This window comes from Temnothorax longispinosus, chromosome 7 (genome assembly GCF_030848805.1).
Source record: "Temnothorax longispinosus isolate EJ_2023e chromosome 7, Tlon_JGU_v1, whole genome shotgun sequence".
NCBI lineage: Eukaryota > Metazoa > Arthropoda > Insecta > Hymenoptera > Formicidae > Temnothorax > Temnothorax longispinosus.
In genome coordinates, this window is record NC_092364.1 from 21,141,728 (window position 1) to 21,157,342 (window position 15,615).

The window sequence follows — 15,615 nt, forward strand, 5'->3', positions numbered from 1 at the left end:
GGCTAACAAAACAGTCTCATCCATTCTTTTATATTGTGCATCAAGAATTAATTTGCAATCGGAGCAGTCATACGTTTACGTGACTTGATGCCCTTCGTTTCTAGCGACGCGATATAATTAGCAAAACGCGTAGTACGACAGAGTTTCTACGTAGATGTATATAAAGGCGATGTATAAAATAAAATTGATAATATTTTTTATTCCTTTTCGAGAAAGTAATGATAAAGGAAAATTTATAGACTTGGAAGGTACATTAATACTTTTATGCCATCTATACTTTTAGAAATAATATACATTTAGAAAGCGATATGGATGTGAATTGCCTGTCTCTCAATAATAATAGATTCCAAAAGTTTCAGGTAATAGATAATGCATTTTCTGCACCGATGCCGCGATGGAATCTTAATAACTCTGGTTCGATAGTCAATGTTACTTGTGTCGATTGATACGTGAGTAGCCTGTCTAATGGAAGCCAGGTTTCGTCATGTACGAAAATAACTCGATGATTAGTGTATTTGTCCGATGCAAGCTACTTTAGAACATGCGTATCTTAAATAACGCGCGACACATCACGCGTATATTATATTATTAGACGCTTCCTGATGTGTTGCATCATCACAAGACATTCGAGTGTCAATGTTAAAGCGATTTCGCACTTATTGTTAGCTGCATAACGTACATTACCAGTTTTTCCGTCGATAGTCGATACGCTTGCACATCGATGGTGGATGTTTCCGCCCGTCACCGACCTCTTTTAGGAGAAAGTATAAAATCACGATTATCCTGTGCATGGTCTCCCACGAACATTAATCATGGCGTTCTGTTTAAAAACGACGGCATCAGATTTATATTGTCAATCATAAACATGGAAATCGTGGCCTAAATCTAAGCAATATACGATTATAAACAAATAACAAGACTAAAAATCATTGAATTGAACATTTACTTGTAGAAAGTATTCTCAAAAAAGAACTTATAAATAATATAAAACATTTATGTTTAATTATAATTAGCGTAAAAATAATAATTAATCAATACGAAAGTCTCTCTTTATAGTTATTTATTTTCTCATTTGCAATAACCAATGTACATTCAAATTTTATCTCTATTTCACCGAACTCGTTTTATTCGCCTATCCAACGTACAATATATGCAACATGGATTTTACGAAAACAAGTGCAGTAGAAATAGAACTACATAATAAAAAAAGATAATGTTATAATTGCAAATGTAATAGTTGTAACAATTGTGACAGCTTTAACATAAATTCTTATTTTAACTATGCACAAATTCTTACGTCAGCTATTTATTATTGATGGAAATACACTTTTTTTTACAAATGGGAAGCAATTAATTGCCGATAAGCACGGATGTTTATCAGTTCATAAGCTGTGATAATCACCATTGTGTGCAGTTATTTTAAAATATTATATTATAGCGTCTTTCTTAAATGTATTATTCAAAACTGTAAAATATTTACAGATGCCTGTTGGATAAAGGAGATCTAAATAAAGATTAAAACTGTTATTCTGAAATTAATCGTAAATATTGTATTTAAATAAAATACAAGAAGATAGTCTAATTATCTTATATTAAATTAGAACATTAGCACCATTTAGTAATATATAATATATATATATCTAATCGTAGTAATATATATATAACATACATAAAGTATTAATTTAATTACTAACTAACCTTTTCCTTTTTACCATAACGATCTTTATAGGTAATCGGTAATTAAATGCAACAGAATCGCTGTTAGAAGTAATTGTGTACCAAAAGAATTTAAAGTCTAGAGAAATCTATTTTGTAAATGAGCTTGTAATAAGTTTAATAGCCCTGTTTCTTGGTCAAATATAATGTTGAAATAATATATCTCAAAATAAATGATCTGTAACATATTTTATAAGTCATCGAGTGTTTATCGAATTATATAGCTAAGAGTTTCTGTTAAAAAATAATTTAAACTAACAGCTGAGTTGCAAGAGTTTTACACATATATGTTTTACTCTTGATACATTGTTATCTTATTGCAATTTAATTTTAAATATACAACACATTATAAGTAATTGTTTTGGACATTTAATGTTTAAAGTGTTTTTTTTTGTTATTATTATTATTCTCTTTTTTAGCAGTGACAATCGCATAGTATTTCAAAAAGAGACAGATGTAACATGTTACATTAATTTGACAACTTATTTTGTTGAAATATAGTAAGAACATTTATGCATCTTTATTAGATCTAATTTATATTTGTGAAAATTATTTATATTCTATCGTTATTCTTTATATCTTTATACGTCATATATTGTAAACATCTGCCTAATGCGGCAGAAAAATCATGTGTGTTACCCATGACAATCCATTCAAAGAAATATTATTTATCAAGTTGGAGCGAGACAGTTTCCAAAAATGCAGAAAAGTCTTCATTTAATTCTAATTGTAGAAGCTGGCAAGTGTAATTCCATAATTTTTTGGCTTCTTGGTCATTCCTTGCAATCGATTTTGGATTGGTAACACGGCATTCTCTATAAAAAGCATAAATTGAATGGAATTATATGGCATATTTATTTTTAAAAAATATATAAATTTTATGTAAGGCCAATACAAATCTAAGGCGCGGATGTACGTATAATTAAAAATTCAATGTTTTTTTTTCACTTATGTGTAATTTAACTGTTCATGCGTACAGTTCTTTATCTACTATACGGTTTTTATCTCTATCAATGTTTCCATTAGTCGACAATTTTAATTAAATTCTCAATCAGTTTCAAATTAAAAGTTTAATCATCGACATTGGTATCGAGACATCAAATAGAGAAATCTACTACGAATAAATTGCATGCAACGTGAAAAAAAACGTTGAAATTTTTATCACTTATACATTCGCGCCTTAATCTCGCATTTTATATTATAAATTTAGAGTTTATTAAATTATATTTATTGATATGGTTTATAAAAAAAATGTTTGCTATCATATATAGCTTGCCCTTACGAGTAATAGAGACCAGTCTCATTAGCTGTCTTTTCATCAACCGCACAGTATATTGTTGTTTGAGCTCCTTGTTCCGGATTTTTAATAAATGGGCGCATAATATATTGAACAAAAAACGTTGCACCCGGAATTATCGTCCTATTATAGTTTCGACTCAATTCGGTTCTTATGACACCAGGATGTAAAGAATATACGTTTATTCCGCTGATTTTCGCCTCTGAAATCAAATTTATATAAAAAATGGTTAGGTTGCCTGATAATCAAGCATTTACAATATAATGAATAATAATAACTAATCTAAAAAATTCTTATTAATTTATAATTGATATTTTTTATTTACTTTCCTAGACGTAATAAACTCTAATTAAATATACTATTTAATTATCTTTCAAGATAATTTCAATCCGTCAAGAGAATTAATATCTAATTATCTATTAATATCAAATTTATATTTTTTACGAATATAGAAAACGGACTAAATAAGAACCAGGCGCGGTAAATAATGCGCGAAAGTTTTATTTTTATTTCATTTTACATATCTTCCAACCTTGACTGTATTAAAACTTTCGTACATTATTTACCGCGCCTGGTTCTTAGTTAGCCCGTTTTCTATATTCGTACGGATTTCTATTGGAACCTATACTTCGAATTTTATATTTTTTAGATGACAACTGTATATAGATAATTGTTATGTAATAAATGTAGTATTTTTTTATAAGCCATTTCTTTTAGTTTTAATTCTTTTATATATACAATTTTCATTTTTCTTACTTTCCAATCGATGTGCAAGTTCCTTCGTAAATAATATGTTCGCCAGTTTGCTTTGCATATATGCCTTCCAAGGACGAATATACGAATATGATTTTTCCAGATTTATATCATCGTAATGTATTTGGCCAACTGCAATAGATATTATTTCATGACTAATTAGTATTTGATTACATTTACCATTTAATAATTTGATATAATATTATACTAATTATGTATATTATTATATAATTACATATTAATAATACAACAACAGAGTATATAATATATTAATTAGATAATTTCCAAACAGTTTTTATATTATTGTACACAGAGAGTTTTCAAAATTCTAATTAATTCTTTATAAATAAATATTTTACTGCATATCTACTAGCATTGCAAACGCGATCGATCTCAATCACGCAAAAAATACAAAATTCTTACAACAATAATATAATAATATATAATACATTTAATAATCTTTTTCTTTTTATTTCTTACATCTAATTTCTCTGTTTTACTTTTTACGTACATATGTGAGCAAGTGATGATACGTTGACTATTCTGCAGCCAGGACCGGACGATTGCATTTTCGGTAATAATAACAACGTCAAGAGGAAATGTCCAAGATAATTCGATTGCAGCTGTATTTCGAATCCATCCTTAGTTATCTCGTACGGAGTGAACATCATACCGGCATTATTTACTAATATATGAATGGCCGATTCCTCTCTCAATAACATTTTAGCGCATTTTCTTACGCTTTTAAAGCTAGAGAGATCCAGCTGATAAACCGCAAGATTGCCTAGCTTATTTTTGTCTTCCAATAGTTTACTGTGAGCGCTGAATGTTAAGAAGCACAATGATTACTGTATTTGATTTCCTTTCGATACAGTCTATAATATACTGTTGTAACATTTAAAAATGTATTATATTAACCCTCCTGTATACGTGGTCTACGGCGTCCGAGCCAAAATTATATCTGCAATTGTAAAACTTGCAAGCCTGCCAAAAAGTATTGAATAAACGATGTTTATCAAAATAATTATAAAATCGTCAACTACAATGTAGACAGACGTTTTGAAGTTTTTCAAATTATTCTTTTAAATACAATAAAGTAAGGAAAAATAGCGTCAAATGTGACAGACTCACGTATACACTCCAAGGGTGTAAAAAACCGTATAAAGACGGATTAATATAAGTATTATACTAAAAAAAATATATTAATATTAATACAAACAGGTAATTATGCATATTAGTTCCGACCTTACGGATTTCACCTTTGACCTTACGTATATTGTCAAGGACACGATCCTGAGTAACGCGCAAAAGTCACTCGACGGCTTTTTATTAAAAAAGTTATTAACAAAAGAAATTTGAAATTATAACCATTAATATGTTCGCAATATTTCTTTTTTTTAATCAGTCAAATTTATTCTTAAACAAACAAAAAAGTTTTTAATCTCTTGCACTAGTGTTTTATTCACAGGCATACATGCCCAAATCGTCCAAATCAATTAACAGCAAACATTTACTTTGAAATTATTTCTATAAAAATTTTAGACAAACTGCGTGCAATTAGTGCATATACAGTGTATATACATAAGACTGATAAGAGTTTGCAATAAACGCACTTATTTGCATATGATATAATACAGAGTAGCTCAAACAGTTTTTTGTAATTGTAGTATTTTGCAACTAATGGTTTGTATTCATACTGTACATAGTCCGTTCTTATTTCATGACGGTCTTATATAATGTCTTAAGATGCTAAGACGGTTCTGTGATTGGTTTATAACATCTTAAGATTGTGGTTAAGGCGGTCTTAAATAAAAGATCTGACTATGAATGCAGACTTGTTTTTCATGTTTGAGACCGATTTTTTGTACGCCACGCGCTTGCTACTAAGTAATAATTTGCATAGTAATAGTTGCATAGTAGTTATGCAACATACGATGTGCTACGCGCGTTATTCCAGGGTAAAAATAGAACTTGCCAACTTTAATTATAACTGTTTGTGATAACATAATATATTGTGTATAATGCAAACACAAATATTATCAAGTGCAAAACAATGTTATCAAGCTTAACATAAAAATTTAAAATTAGTTACATGACATCTAATCTTTCCAACTCACTTTAAAATATGTTGAGATTTCCGTGATAAAATAAACGTAACATTAGAAAATGGATTAGCATCGCCGAAAAGACGCAACAATAAAATTCAATAATTTTAAGTTTTATACATGTCGAAGTAAGTTTTGTGTAACACATTAATGCATGCAAGCTTAGTATAAATATTGCAATTTTGTATATTTACCTCGGAAATGGATTACGCTTTATATCTTCAATCGCGGCATTTGCTTTCTCAACGTTCCGACAGGCCAAGATCACTCTCGCGCCTAAATGGAAAATTGATATCTATATAATTATTTGTATTATGTAATTATTTAAATGCTCTTATATTATTTATTTATAAACAGAGAAAAAGAATATTCTTGATTTGATACAAAACAATCTATATCTTCTTATATAAGACTTCTTTTTTCCATTTTTTATCTCAAATGACTTCATTCAATCAAGGTTTATTCTTCGTTTAACGCAATACAAACTATATCTTTTTATATAAGACTTCTTATTTCCATTTTTTATTTCAAATGACTTCATTCAACCAAGTTTTCTTCGTTTAACGCAATATAATCTCATTTCAAGATTTCCACGTTGAAACTAAAAATATTTTCAAATCATGAATATTCTTTTTCTCTGTGAACAATGTTTTGTATTCGCAATGGTATGTACTACAATGTAGAACGGATTTACATTAGACTTTCACTAAGTAGAAAGTTAACGAAAATTAAATTCAACAGGAAGGGTGTGAATAATTCTTGCATTTTGAATCAGCTGAATCTCTCTTTCTTTTCAAAGAGAAAGAGAGGGAAAGAGAGACAAGATATATGAGAAAAAATGTATATTATTTAATTAATAAATCTAGAGAACTTGAAAGGAGATTATCCTCTAATTGATAAATATATAATAAAAATTCTCAAGAATTTCTAAATTGATCATAAACAGTTACATTTATTAAATATAATATATATTATAAATAACATATTATATATTTAATGTTATAATGTGTATAATATTGTAAGAATATAATTTTTAATATTATAATATTAATAAATAAAATAAAAATAAACATTTTTATTTAAAAAATGTAAAATTTTTCGTTTTCTTGTGTTAACATACATATTAGCTGGAGGTATTTTTACTGACATGTGTGATTGACATGTCACTATCATTCGATTTTAAAATTTAGATTTAAACAAGCATATAATGCGATTTTAATCAATATTTTGTCGCAAGTCAGATTTCACAGTAATTGTTTCGTTTCTCAGTTAAGTACATTATCAATTGATCTTTAATCAAGATATGATAATATCTGCATTTTCTTATTTTACAATAAGACGATCTAAAGGTAACGACTATAAATACCAATTTTAAAACAAAACTGCGTATAAGCTGCGTTCTGAGTCACATACCCCAGTAACCATCTGAAATCTACATATATAATAGTATGTGACGTAAACTATAGATGTTTAGTACTGGTACTGCAGTGGATGTTAATAATCAGTACACTGGTAAGGCACAAACATATGTCCATGTAAAGAATATTGAATAGACTTTGTTCTAATAATACCTTCTTTGTTAAACATCGGAGAAAAAACGGATTAAAATTTTTTTGATTTGTTTTTCATTAAAGAATAACATTTTGTGCAATTAATAAATGTATCTAATATATACACTCGCGCTCGGAGACACAAACATATAAGCAAGCACATTGAAATCACTACTTTCACTCATTTGTTGATTAAAAATTAATATTTACCTCTTCTGTAAAAATCTCTTGCAGTTTCCCTGCCGATTCCGGTGTTCGCACCTGTTATAATGGCAATTTTGCCATCCAAACGCACCTGACTAGTGCATAATATCTGCATCTTTACTTTTCTTCTACTGCGATCACTGAACTGACTGAAACTCCTGTCTCGACGTTCGTGCAAACGTTGAACGTCACGTGGTGGAAGTAAGTAAGTAGGTGAGGTAGGAAAGTTAAATTGGTACAAGTGGGGCCTCGTTTAAAAGAATAACTATACACTGAAAATAAAATTGCTCAAAAAAATTAATTGTATGTAAATTGCATACACACACACATGTATAATTTGGAAATTAATACTTTAGTCTCACACGTAAAATAACATGGAAATATGCGAATTATTTTTTATTCTTTCACAATATGTAACTCTAATCTCTAACTTTAAGCTCACAATCAGCTTTAAAATTTCTAATTTCTCACTACAATTGTATTGAATTATGAACTGAAATATTATTTGTCTTGAGTTTTTATCTAGTAAGTATTATACATTAAAATAAATTAATTTTTTTACATGTTTTTTATTTTATATTTAATAGAAAGTATTTACGTACTCGTACTATTTCTTATTAATGTTTAAATTGATAGATGGTTGTAAATTTTGTTCAACAGACAATAAATATACAATAAAAATGTAAAATCCATTTTAGATGATTAAAAATTCGTGTTAAAACTCCAAATAATGTTTCATTTGTAATTTTATATGCCATATGTAATATGACAAACAACTAAAAATTCAAAATGTGCGCATACACACGCATAAAATGCACATATGTGTGTTTATCTAAATCATAAACCTTATTGATATGAACTGGTCTATAGTTGTCTATAGTTTCTGTATTAGAAGTAGCGTACGAAGGAGGTCAGAGAGAGGACCATCTTTTTCTCTTTTCATACTTCCGGACACTTTAGTGAGAGAAATATCATTCTCTCTCTTTTCCTCTTTCCGTACCTCCGGATACTTTAGAGAAAGAAGTACGTTACGCTATATATTTTGCCAGTCCATATCTACAAGATCTATGATCGAAATACATAATAAATTAGAATTAGAAAGATGTCAGATTTCTACATAAAAATATGATGCTACTTATATTAGTTACTTAAAATCGTGGCGGCTTCAGACACGTGTAAGTAAAATCATTAAATAATTTTTTAATATATAATAACTGGAAACTAGTTTTTCGGCAATATCTTAGCAATTTCAATTAATAAAGATGTGCAATAAAATTAATGTATTTATGCAAGAAAAAGCATGATTTTTTTGTTTTTGAAAGGTTAAAGAATCTTAAATACCTGACTTATTACGTTCGCTCGTATATACATATATTTAATAAACACACACATATATGGTTTTTTATCTTTACTTATATTGAAATTATTATATCAAAAAGATATTCATATATTCTTTTATACTCTTTTTTATATTGAATTGTAATATCAAGAAATTCTTAACGTAAAAAGATATATATTATAGTATATATCCTTCTCTCTTACAGAATTTCGCCAGAATTATCGAGTTGCGGCTTAGACTCTGATTAGAGGAACTCTATTATAGTGGTAAAAAAGATAAAAAGAAACATTAAGTAATAGGTATGTCAAAATTTAAAATTTTATTTGTGATTACAATTATATTAGAAATAATTAATTTAATTTCTCTAAATTAAATGCGCGCGCAAAACATAAAAACTTTGCGATATATAATTAAAATTTTATTAGTAAAATGTTAAGAATGGTAACTATTAAAAATTAAATTAATATTAATTATTTGAATTTTTTAAAAATTTGTAACTTACTTTACTATCTTTATATAATTTATCTTATAATCCATCTTATAATCAATCTTTAGAACTTATCTATTTGTTAAAGAAACATGTTTTCTATTTTTACTTACTTCAAATGTACACATAATAATTAGCAAACAAAAGTACATTTAATTTAAACAATACATTATTTTAAACTTAATGTATGTTAAATACTAATTAAATACATTATTTAGCAATTTGATGCGAAACAGTTGTCAAAAATCTGAGGAAGTCTGTATCAGGTTCCAACTTCAGAAGCTGACAGGTTTGATTCCATAAATTTTCAGCAATTTGATCATTTCGTGCTCGCCACTGTGGAGTCGCAACGCCGCATTCCCTTCATAAGGATAAAATAATGTAAAAAAATTTTGTTATAAAATATATTAAAATAGAGAAGAAAAATATTGAAATATTTTCTTTTTCTTGCAGTTATTCAAATACAAATGTTGAAATGTGTAAAATTGAGATTTTAAAAGATTTTATGCGACTAAATTTGTAATGACAAATGTGAAGTATGCAACACATATTTATATTTTATTGAAATCATATTATATAAAACATTATATATTCTGAAATATTGAGGGATTATTCTATTGCACATTATATTTAGCGGATAATTTTATTTAATGTAAGGAACACTGGAAAAAAACGCGCTGCAGGCAGAACTCCTTCCCCGCCTATATGTGTATTGTCTATACAGACGTATCAGCAAATTACTTCCCTTAGTATTGATACAAAAAATATCAAAATTCGGAAAAAGCCCTATTTTGAATAATTACCAACACTTTTAACTGGCCCAACTCAGTGAGAATTACTAATTTTGCTTAGTAAAAATTGTTAACAGATTTTAACAAATCTATTTTTTAGTCAGATCTAGTTTTTACTGACAGTCCGTTGTTATTTCTAGAATTGATTAGTTAATACCAGTATTGATGAAATTTCTCTGATAAAACTAGTTTTGACCAATTAAATCGGGTATTGACGGAATTTTGGTTCTGACGGTATTAACATATATATACTTTTTTCTTACCTATAATAGAGACCAGTCTCGTTAGCTGCCTGTTCGGCCACTGAACAATATATAGTCGTTTGTGCACCTTGTTCGGGATTCTTTAAAATTGGTCGCAGAAGCGATCGAAAACCAGTGCTTGCACCTGGAAATACTGTCGTGCTAAAATGTCTACCTAATTCTGTCGTTATAACTCCGGGATGCAAAGAATATACATTTATTCCGTAAATGTGTGCCTCTGAAAAACGTACGTATTCTAATTTATAAACTGTCTGATAGCACTAAAATATAAAAGGAGATGCAAAAAGTCTCTATATATCCTTCTTTATTTCTACAGATTATTTTATCGCTTTGCACATTACTTTTCAAGAGCAGAGTGATTAAATTGAAATTATATATTTTTTTTTTTTTGCAAAAAAGAACAATGGAAGTCATCATCTGTTGCAATCTTTAGCTTTATATTTTTGTAATTGAATCTTAAATCTCTATTAAAATAAACCACGTAAAATCAACTAAAAAATGTAATTTTATAATCTACTTAATTCCTTAAAATTTTATATTTATAAAAAATTTTTTTCAAAAAATCAGAAAAAAAAACAAAAAAGTATCAGTAAGTAACGTTTGAAAATTGGGACACTATAGAAATTAATATCTAAGCTAGGTAAAGCTAGCAAAAAACTTACGGTCGGTTTTTGTAATTAATTGAAGTTAATGTGCCACTTTGACGCACGGCTTTAAGTCATGCTATATAATATTAAAATTCTCTACAATATTTGCAGCTTGTAATAATTGTTTTTGTATACCTTTTAACCGACGAGCGAGTTCCTTGGTGAACAATACGTTCGCTAGCTTACTTTGTGCATATGCTCTGAAGGGAGTGTATGTTTTCTCCAAATTTAGGTCCTCATGCACAGCGCCAACTATATTACAATAATAGCCATCACTATTAGCTATTTCTTTCTATTGTTATATATCACGGAGAAGAAAGATTTGCTGATACAGCAAATTTCGTTAGTTAATATCAATAGCAAAAAAAAATTCGTGTTAAGAAAACTAATTTTATTTAGTAAAATAAAATTTTAAATTTACAAATTATTTTAAATAGTAACAAATTCACTCTATTTCTTTTTGCTATTTTCTGATTTTGTTTATTTTTATATTAACATTTTATACAGCAACAATTTTGTCGTTATAGCAAATTTTATAAATAAGACTGTTTGCCTTAACAGCAAATTAACATAAATAAATCTATTTTATAAAATTTTTCTATCTTTTTAGCAAAACAAATCTTACTGTAACATTAAACTATCGTGACAAAATTTGTTTGTCCTCTCAAGAAATATATAATAGCAGGTAACTATTTTTTGCTGCAATAGCTAAATTATTTTTCTTCCATGATAACATTACGCGTTATGATCTAAACGTATATTATTAACATATATTATAATTATATTTGTGTAATGTATAAACTTAACTAGAATGTTATTAATTTTACGTACACATGTGCATACACGACGAAACATTCAATATTCTACAACCATAACCGGAGGATTGCATTTTTGGCAGTAGCAGGAGCGTCAGGAGAAAGTGACCAAGGTGGTTTGTTTGCAGCTGCAAGTCGAATCCATCTTCGGTCTTTTCTTGCGGGCACATCATCACACCAGCGTTATTTATCAGCAAGTGAATGGCTGATTCATTTTTCAACAACATCTCAGCACATTCTTTTACGCTTTTTAGGCTGCACAGGTCCAAACGATAGACCGCGAGTTCACCTCGATTACCTTGAAACTGTTCCCTATCTGCTCTGAAAATTATCATATATTATTACACATACAATACGTATTGTGTGTGTAATTAATACAATTATAAAAATGTGTGTTAATTATACTAAATGTATATGATGTATATCAAGTGTGTATATATTAACTATGTTTATATTAATATCTCAGAACCGTAGATTATAACAATTATATTTTATATTTTATGATATAACTGACATTTCATTAAATATTGAGTAATTTTATGGAATAAAATCATGTTTGCTAATTTTGCAAACTGTTCTATTATTTCTCTATCGTGACTTCGTCACGATAAACATAGAAAAAAAATAATTTATTTTTCCAAGAACTTCATAATTATTATACAAAGGAAAGTATCGACCATACATTATTAAAAAAAATATTAATTTATAAAGCAAAGACGCTATTAAAATTGCAAATTTTTTAAAGTGCCTAATTTCTTGGAAGCGTAGAAAAACTTTTATCTTTTTCCTGTTTTTTCTTGCAGATCACATATGTTTCGTCTCTCTCTCTCTCTTAAACATTATGCTTATTACTATTTTTAATTTAAGTAAACCTACCTTTTCCTAGTTGCTTGGTAGACAATAGGATTTCTTAAGAAACTTCGATTTACTTGACAAATGAGATTACATCTTATCCTATTAGACCTACTTATTTGACGGCCTCTTTACAGTGCCTTGCAAATTAATTATATCGGAAATTCTTGTTGAAGGCAAGTACCTCGGTATAATTAAAGAGTTTTATGTCAAATACTCAAAAATATCTTACGATAGCAATATAATATATGTAACGATACATTAAATAATGAGAATTCTCTGAGAAAAATGACAATAATATTATTGCTGAATTGTATTTACGAAAAATTATGAAATATAAGAATTGTATTAAACATATAAGTAGTGATAATTATGAATTACTGATTACCTATAAGCTCACCATTAATCGATAAGTTAGGAATAATTACAAGCAAATTATAAATATTCTATTCTATTCGTCAACAATAATGCATATTTATATATAATAACTTTACTTACTTTGAGGGAGGATTTCTTCTTATATCTTCGATTGCGTCGTTTGCTTTTTGCATATCTCGACAAGCTAAAATTACTCTTGCTCCTAAAAATATAAATATTAATTCATATATTCAAATGTATGAATACTATATTTCTCGTACCAAGTTATGCTAAAATACCATCAAACTGGTATATGTTCCCAGTGAGAAATGACCCGTCGAATTAATGTCTATCGACGTCTATAGAAGAGAGAAGGACGTCTAATTAGACGTATATAGACGTCGATTCGACGGATCATTTCTCACTGGGTTATAATAATAAATATCGACTTCATACAACAAGAGATATAAATTCAGTTTATAAGCATGAGACTTACACATATTAAGAATTTATAATTTTCTTGCGATAAAACGCGATAAAAAGCGATATAATTAGATAAAATCAACAAATCCAATCTAACGAATCATTATTTCAAGAAATTATCAATTTCTGTTGAAATTTTTCAAATTAACGTAGAGTTACCTCTTCTATAGAGATCTCTAGCGGTCTCTTTGCCAATTCCTGTATTCGCTCCCGTTATAATTACGGTTTTACCGACGAGTCTTGCTGTACTGTTACACTGACTATGAAACGGCCACATTTTCACGATATCTCTTTTACACGGCTTCACGACGCGCACCGCTTTTAAAACGTAACTGTCTACACTGTCTACAGCAACCAGCTGACTTTTACACGGCTTCACGACGCTTTTAAAACGTAATTATCTACACTGCCTACAGCAACCAGATGATTGTATGCGGCTAAGGTCGTCCACTGAATTAGTCAGAAGAGTCTGATGGAGATTTACACGTTAGGGTACTTATATAAAGTTATAAAGAGGGAGAGGGGGGAGGCAGAGAGAGGGGGAGAGAGTGAGAGAGACCCAGATAGCCAAGCGTGATAGAACATATTGAGCAAACTAATGCATGTGTTTTCATATATTTGAAATAGAACACGTTACAAATACAGCTACATGACTGTAGCTATTTTCAAGAGCAAACGGTCCGCAATATTGGTATGTTATGTTGCAACATATCAGCAACATGACAGCAATGAATGATTCATCGTTCCATCTTGAGCATCATAATCAAACGTGACGGCAACAACACATATATAACGATTTCCATCCGTTATTGTGTATATATGTCATCAAGCTATGAAGTTTTTTAATTATATCTCGTTGCTAACGAAGTGTTGACAATATGAAATTGTCACAAATCCCTCACTAATTGATGCTGTCTGCTGTCACGTTGCAATCAATTTGCTGTTAATAGAAATATAATTCATATGAGTTCAACCCGACAAGCATAATGCTGTCTCACCTTGTCCCGAGTTGCAGTCAAAATTAGTTGCATTAACCACAAGCTGCTATTGTTGGCAGCATGGCAGCAAACTCACAGCATTTGGCTGTCTGGAGAGAGAGAGAGAGAGAGAGAGAGAGAGAGAGAGTGTGTGTGTGTGTGTGTGTGTGTGTGTGTGTGTAAATAATAATAAATAATATCTAATATCACATATTTTAGAAGTATATGGTATTTATTATAAGAAAAACCTCATACGAAATTAAGTTATATATACGTGGATCCGAAAACATTTCTTTTCCGATATATTATAATTAATAATAATAATGTTAATTATAATTATTTCTTTTGTTTGTTCGCTATTTTATTATTAACCAAATATAGTTTACCATATTAAAAACTAGAAATTAACTTGAGCTACCTAAATAATTCTAAATGATTCCTATATAATTTTACACTATGTTTTACCATATAACATCTTAAGTGTAATTTGCGGTTTAATTAATATCAAATTTCTGCATTAAATTATTAAAATAATTTTAATAATACTGAAATGTCAAGGTCGCAATATTTAGAAATGCCTAAAATTGATGGTCAATATTGCACAACAATTATTGCGTAGTTAAAATTTATGTAATTTTTTTCTGTATTTAACAATGGCTTTGCAACACTAGTAGATAATAAAAAACCGCAATTCGCTTGTTAAGCTGACTCATCGTTGTTTCTTTTCTTTTCATTGCTCTCTCACGATTATATTTCTTTATATATACATAATTTCATAATCGGGTCGGCTGCTGTTCGGGCCGCAACGCAGAATTGTTATAAGTTTGTACATATAAAAGTATAATTTCTACTCTTTGTTTAGAAATAAACTTAGATTTACAAAAAAATTTTCAACAAAATCTCATGAAACTCTTTATATCCTGTTAATTCTCGTGTTTTCCAACTTTAATTAAGCATAAGTATATTATAATAATAAGTT

General features: G+C 28.7%; 2 protein-coding genes across 2 annotated transcripts; both read right to left on the bottom strand.

Annotated features, from left to right (window-relative positions):
* Positions 1-1,045: 1,045 nt before the first annotated feature.
* LOC139816607 (retinol dehydrogenase 11-like) lies at positions 1,046-7,794 on the bottom strand. Its single transcript, XM_071784219.1, has 6 exons — positions 7,632-7,794; positions 6,066-6,147; positions 4,278-4,588; positions 3,770-3,898; positions 2,999-3,215; positions 1,046-2,531 (listed from the first exon to the last, which is right to left on the bottom strand). Exons 1-6 carry the CDS (start codon positions 7,738-7,740, stop codon positions 2,381-2,383), a joined length of 999 nt encoding a protein of 332 aa, XP_071640320.1. The 5' UTR covers positions 7,741-7,794; the 3' UTR covers positions 1,046-2,380.
* A 1,683-nt stretch (positions 7,795-9,477) lies between these two features.
* LOC139816608 (retinol dehydrogenase 12-like) lies at positions 9,478-14,139 on the bottom strand. Its single transcript, XM_071784220.1, has 6 exons — positions 13,819-14,139; positions 13,318-13,399; positions 11,984-12,288; positions 11,288-11,404; positions 10,506-10,722; positions 9,478-9,812 (listed from the first exon to the last, which is right to left on the bottom strand). Exons 1-6 carry the CDS (start codon positions 13,934-13,936, stop codon positions 9,662-9,664), a joined length of 990 nt encoding a protein of 329 aa, XP_071640321.1. The 5' UTR covers positions 13,937-14,139; the 3' UTR covers positions 9,478-9,661.
* Positions 14,140-15,615: the final 1,476 nt, after the last annotated feature.

Coding starts and splice junctions, on each gene's coding strand:
- LOC139816607 (XM_071784219.1), bottom strand. CDS start 7,740: ATGCAGATATTATGCACTAGTCAGGTGCGTTTGGATGGCAAAATTGCC. Junction 6,148..7,631: donor AAGAGATTTTTACAGAAGAG/GTAAATATTAAT, acceptor TTTTCCATTTAG/GCGCGAGAGTGATCTTGGCC. Junction 4,589..6,065: donor AAGCGTAATCCATTTCCGAG/GTAAATATACAA, acceptor CTTAACATTCAG/CGCTCACAGTAAACTATTGG.
- LOC139816608 (XM_071784220.1), bottom strand. CDS start 13,936: ATGTGGCCGTTTCATAGTCAGTGTAACAGTACAGCAAGACTCGTCGGT. Junction 12,289..13,317: donor AGAAGAAATCCTCCCTCAAA/GTAAGTAAAGTT, acceptor GATAATTTTCAG/AGCAGATAGGGAACAGTTTC. Junction 9,813..10,505: donor GAGACTGGTCTCTATTATAG/GTAAGAAAAAAG, acceptor ATCCTTATGAAG/GGAATGCGGCGTTGCGACTC.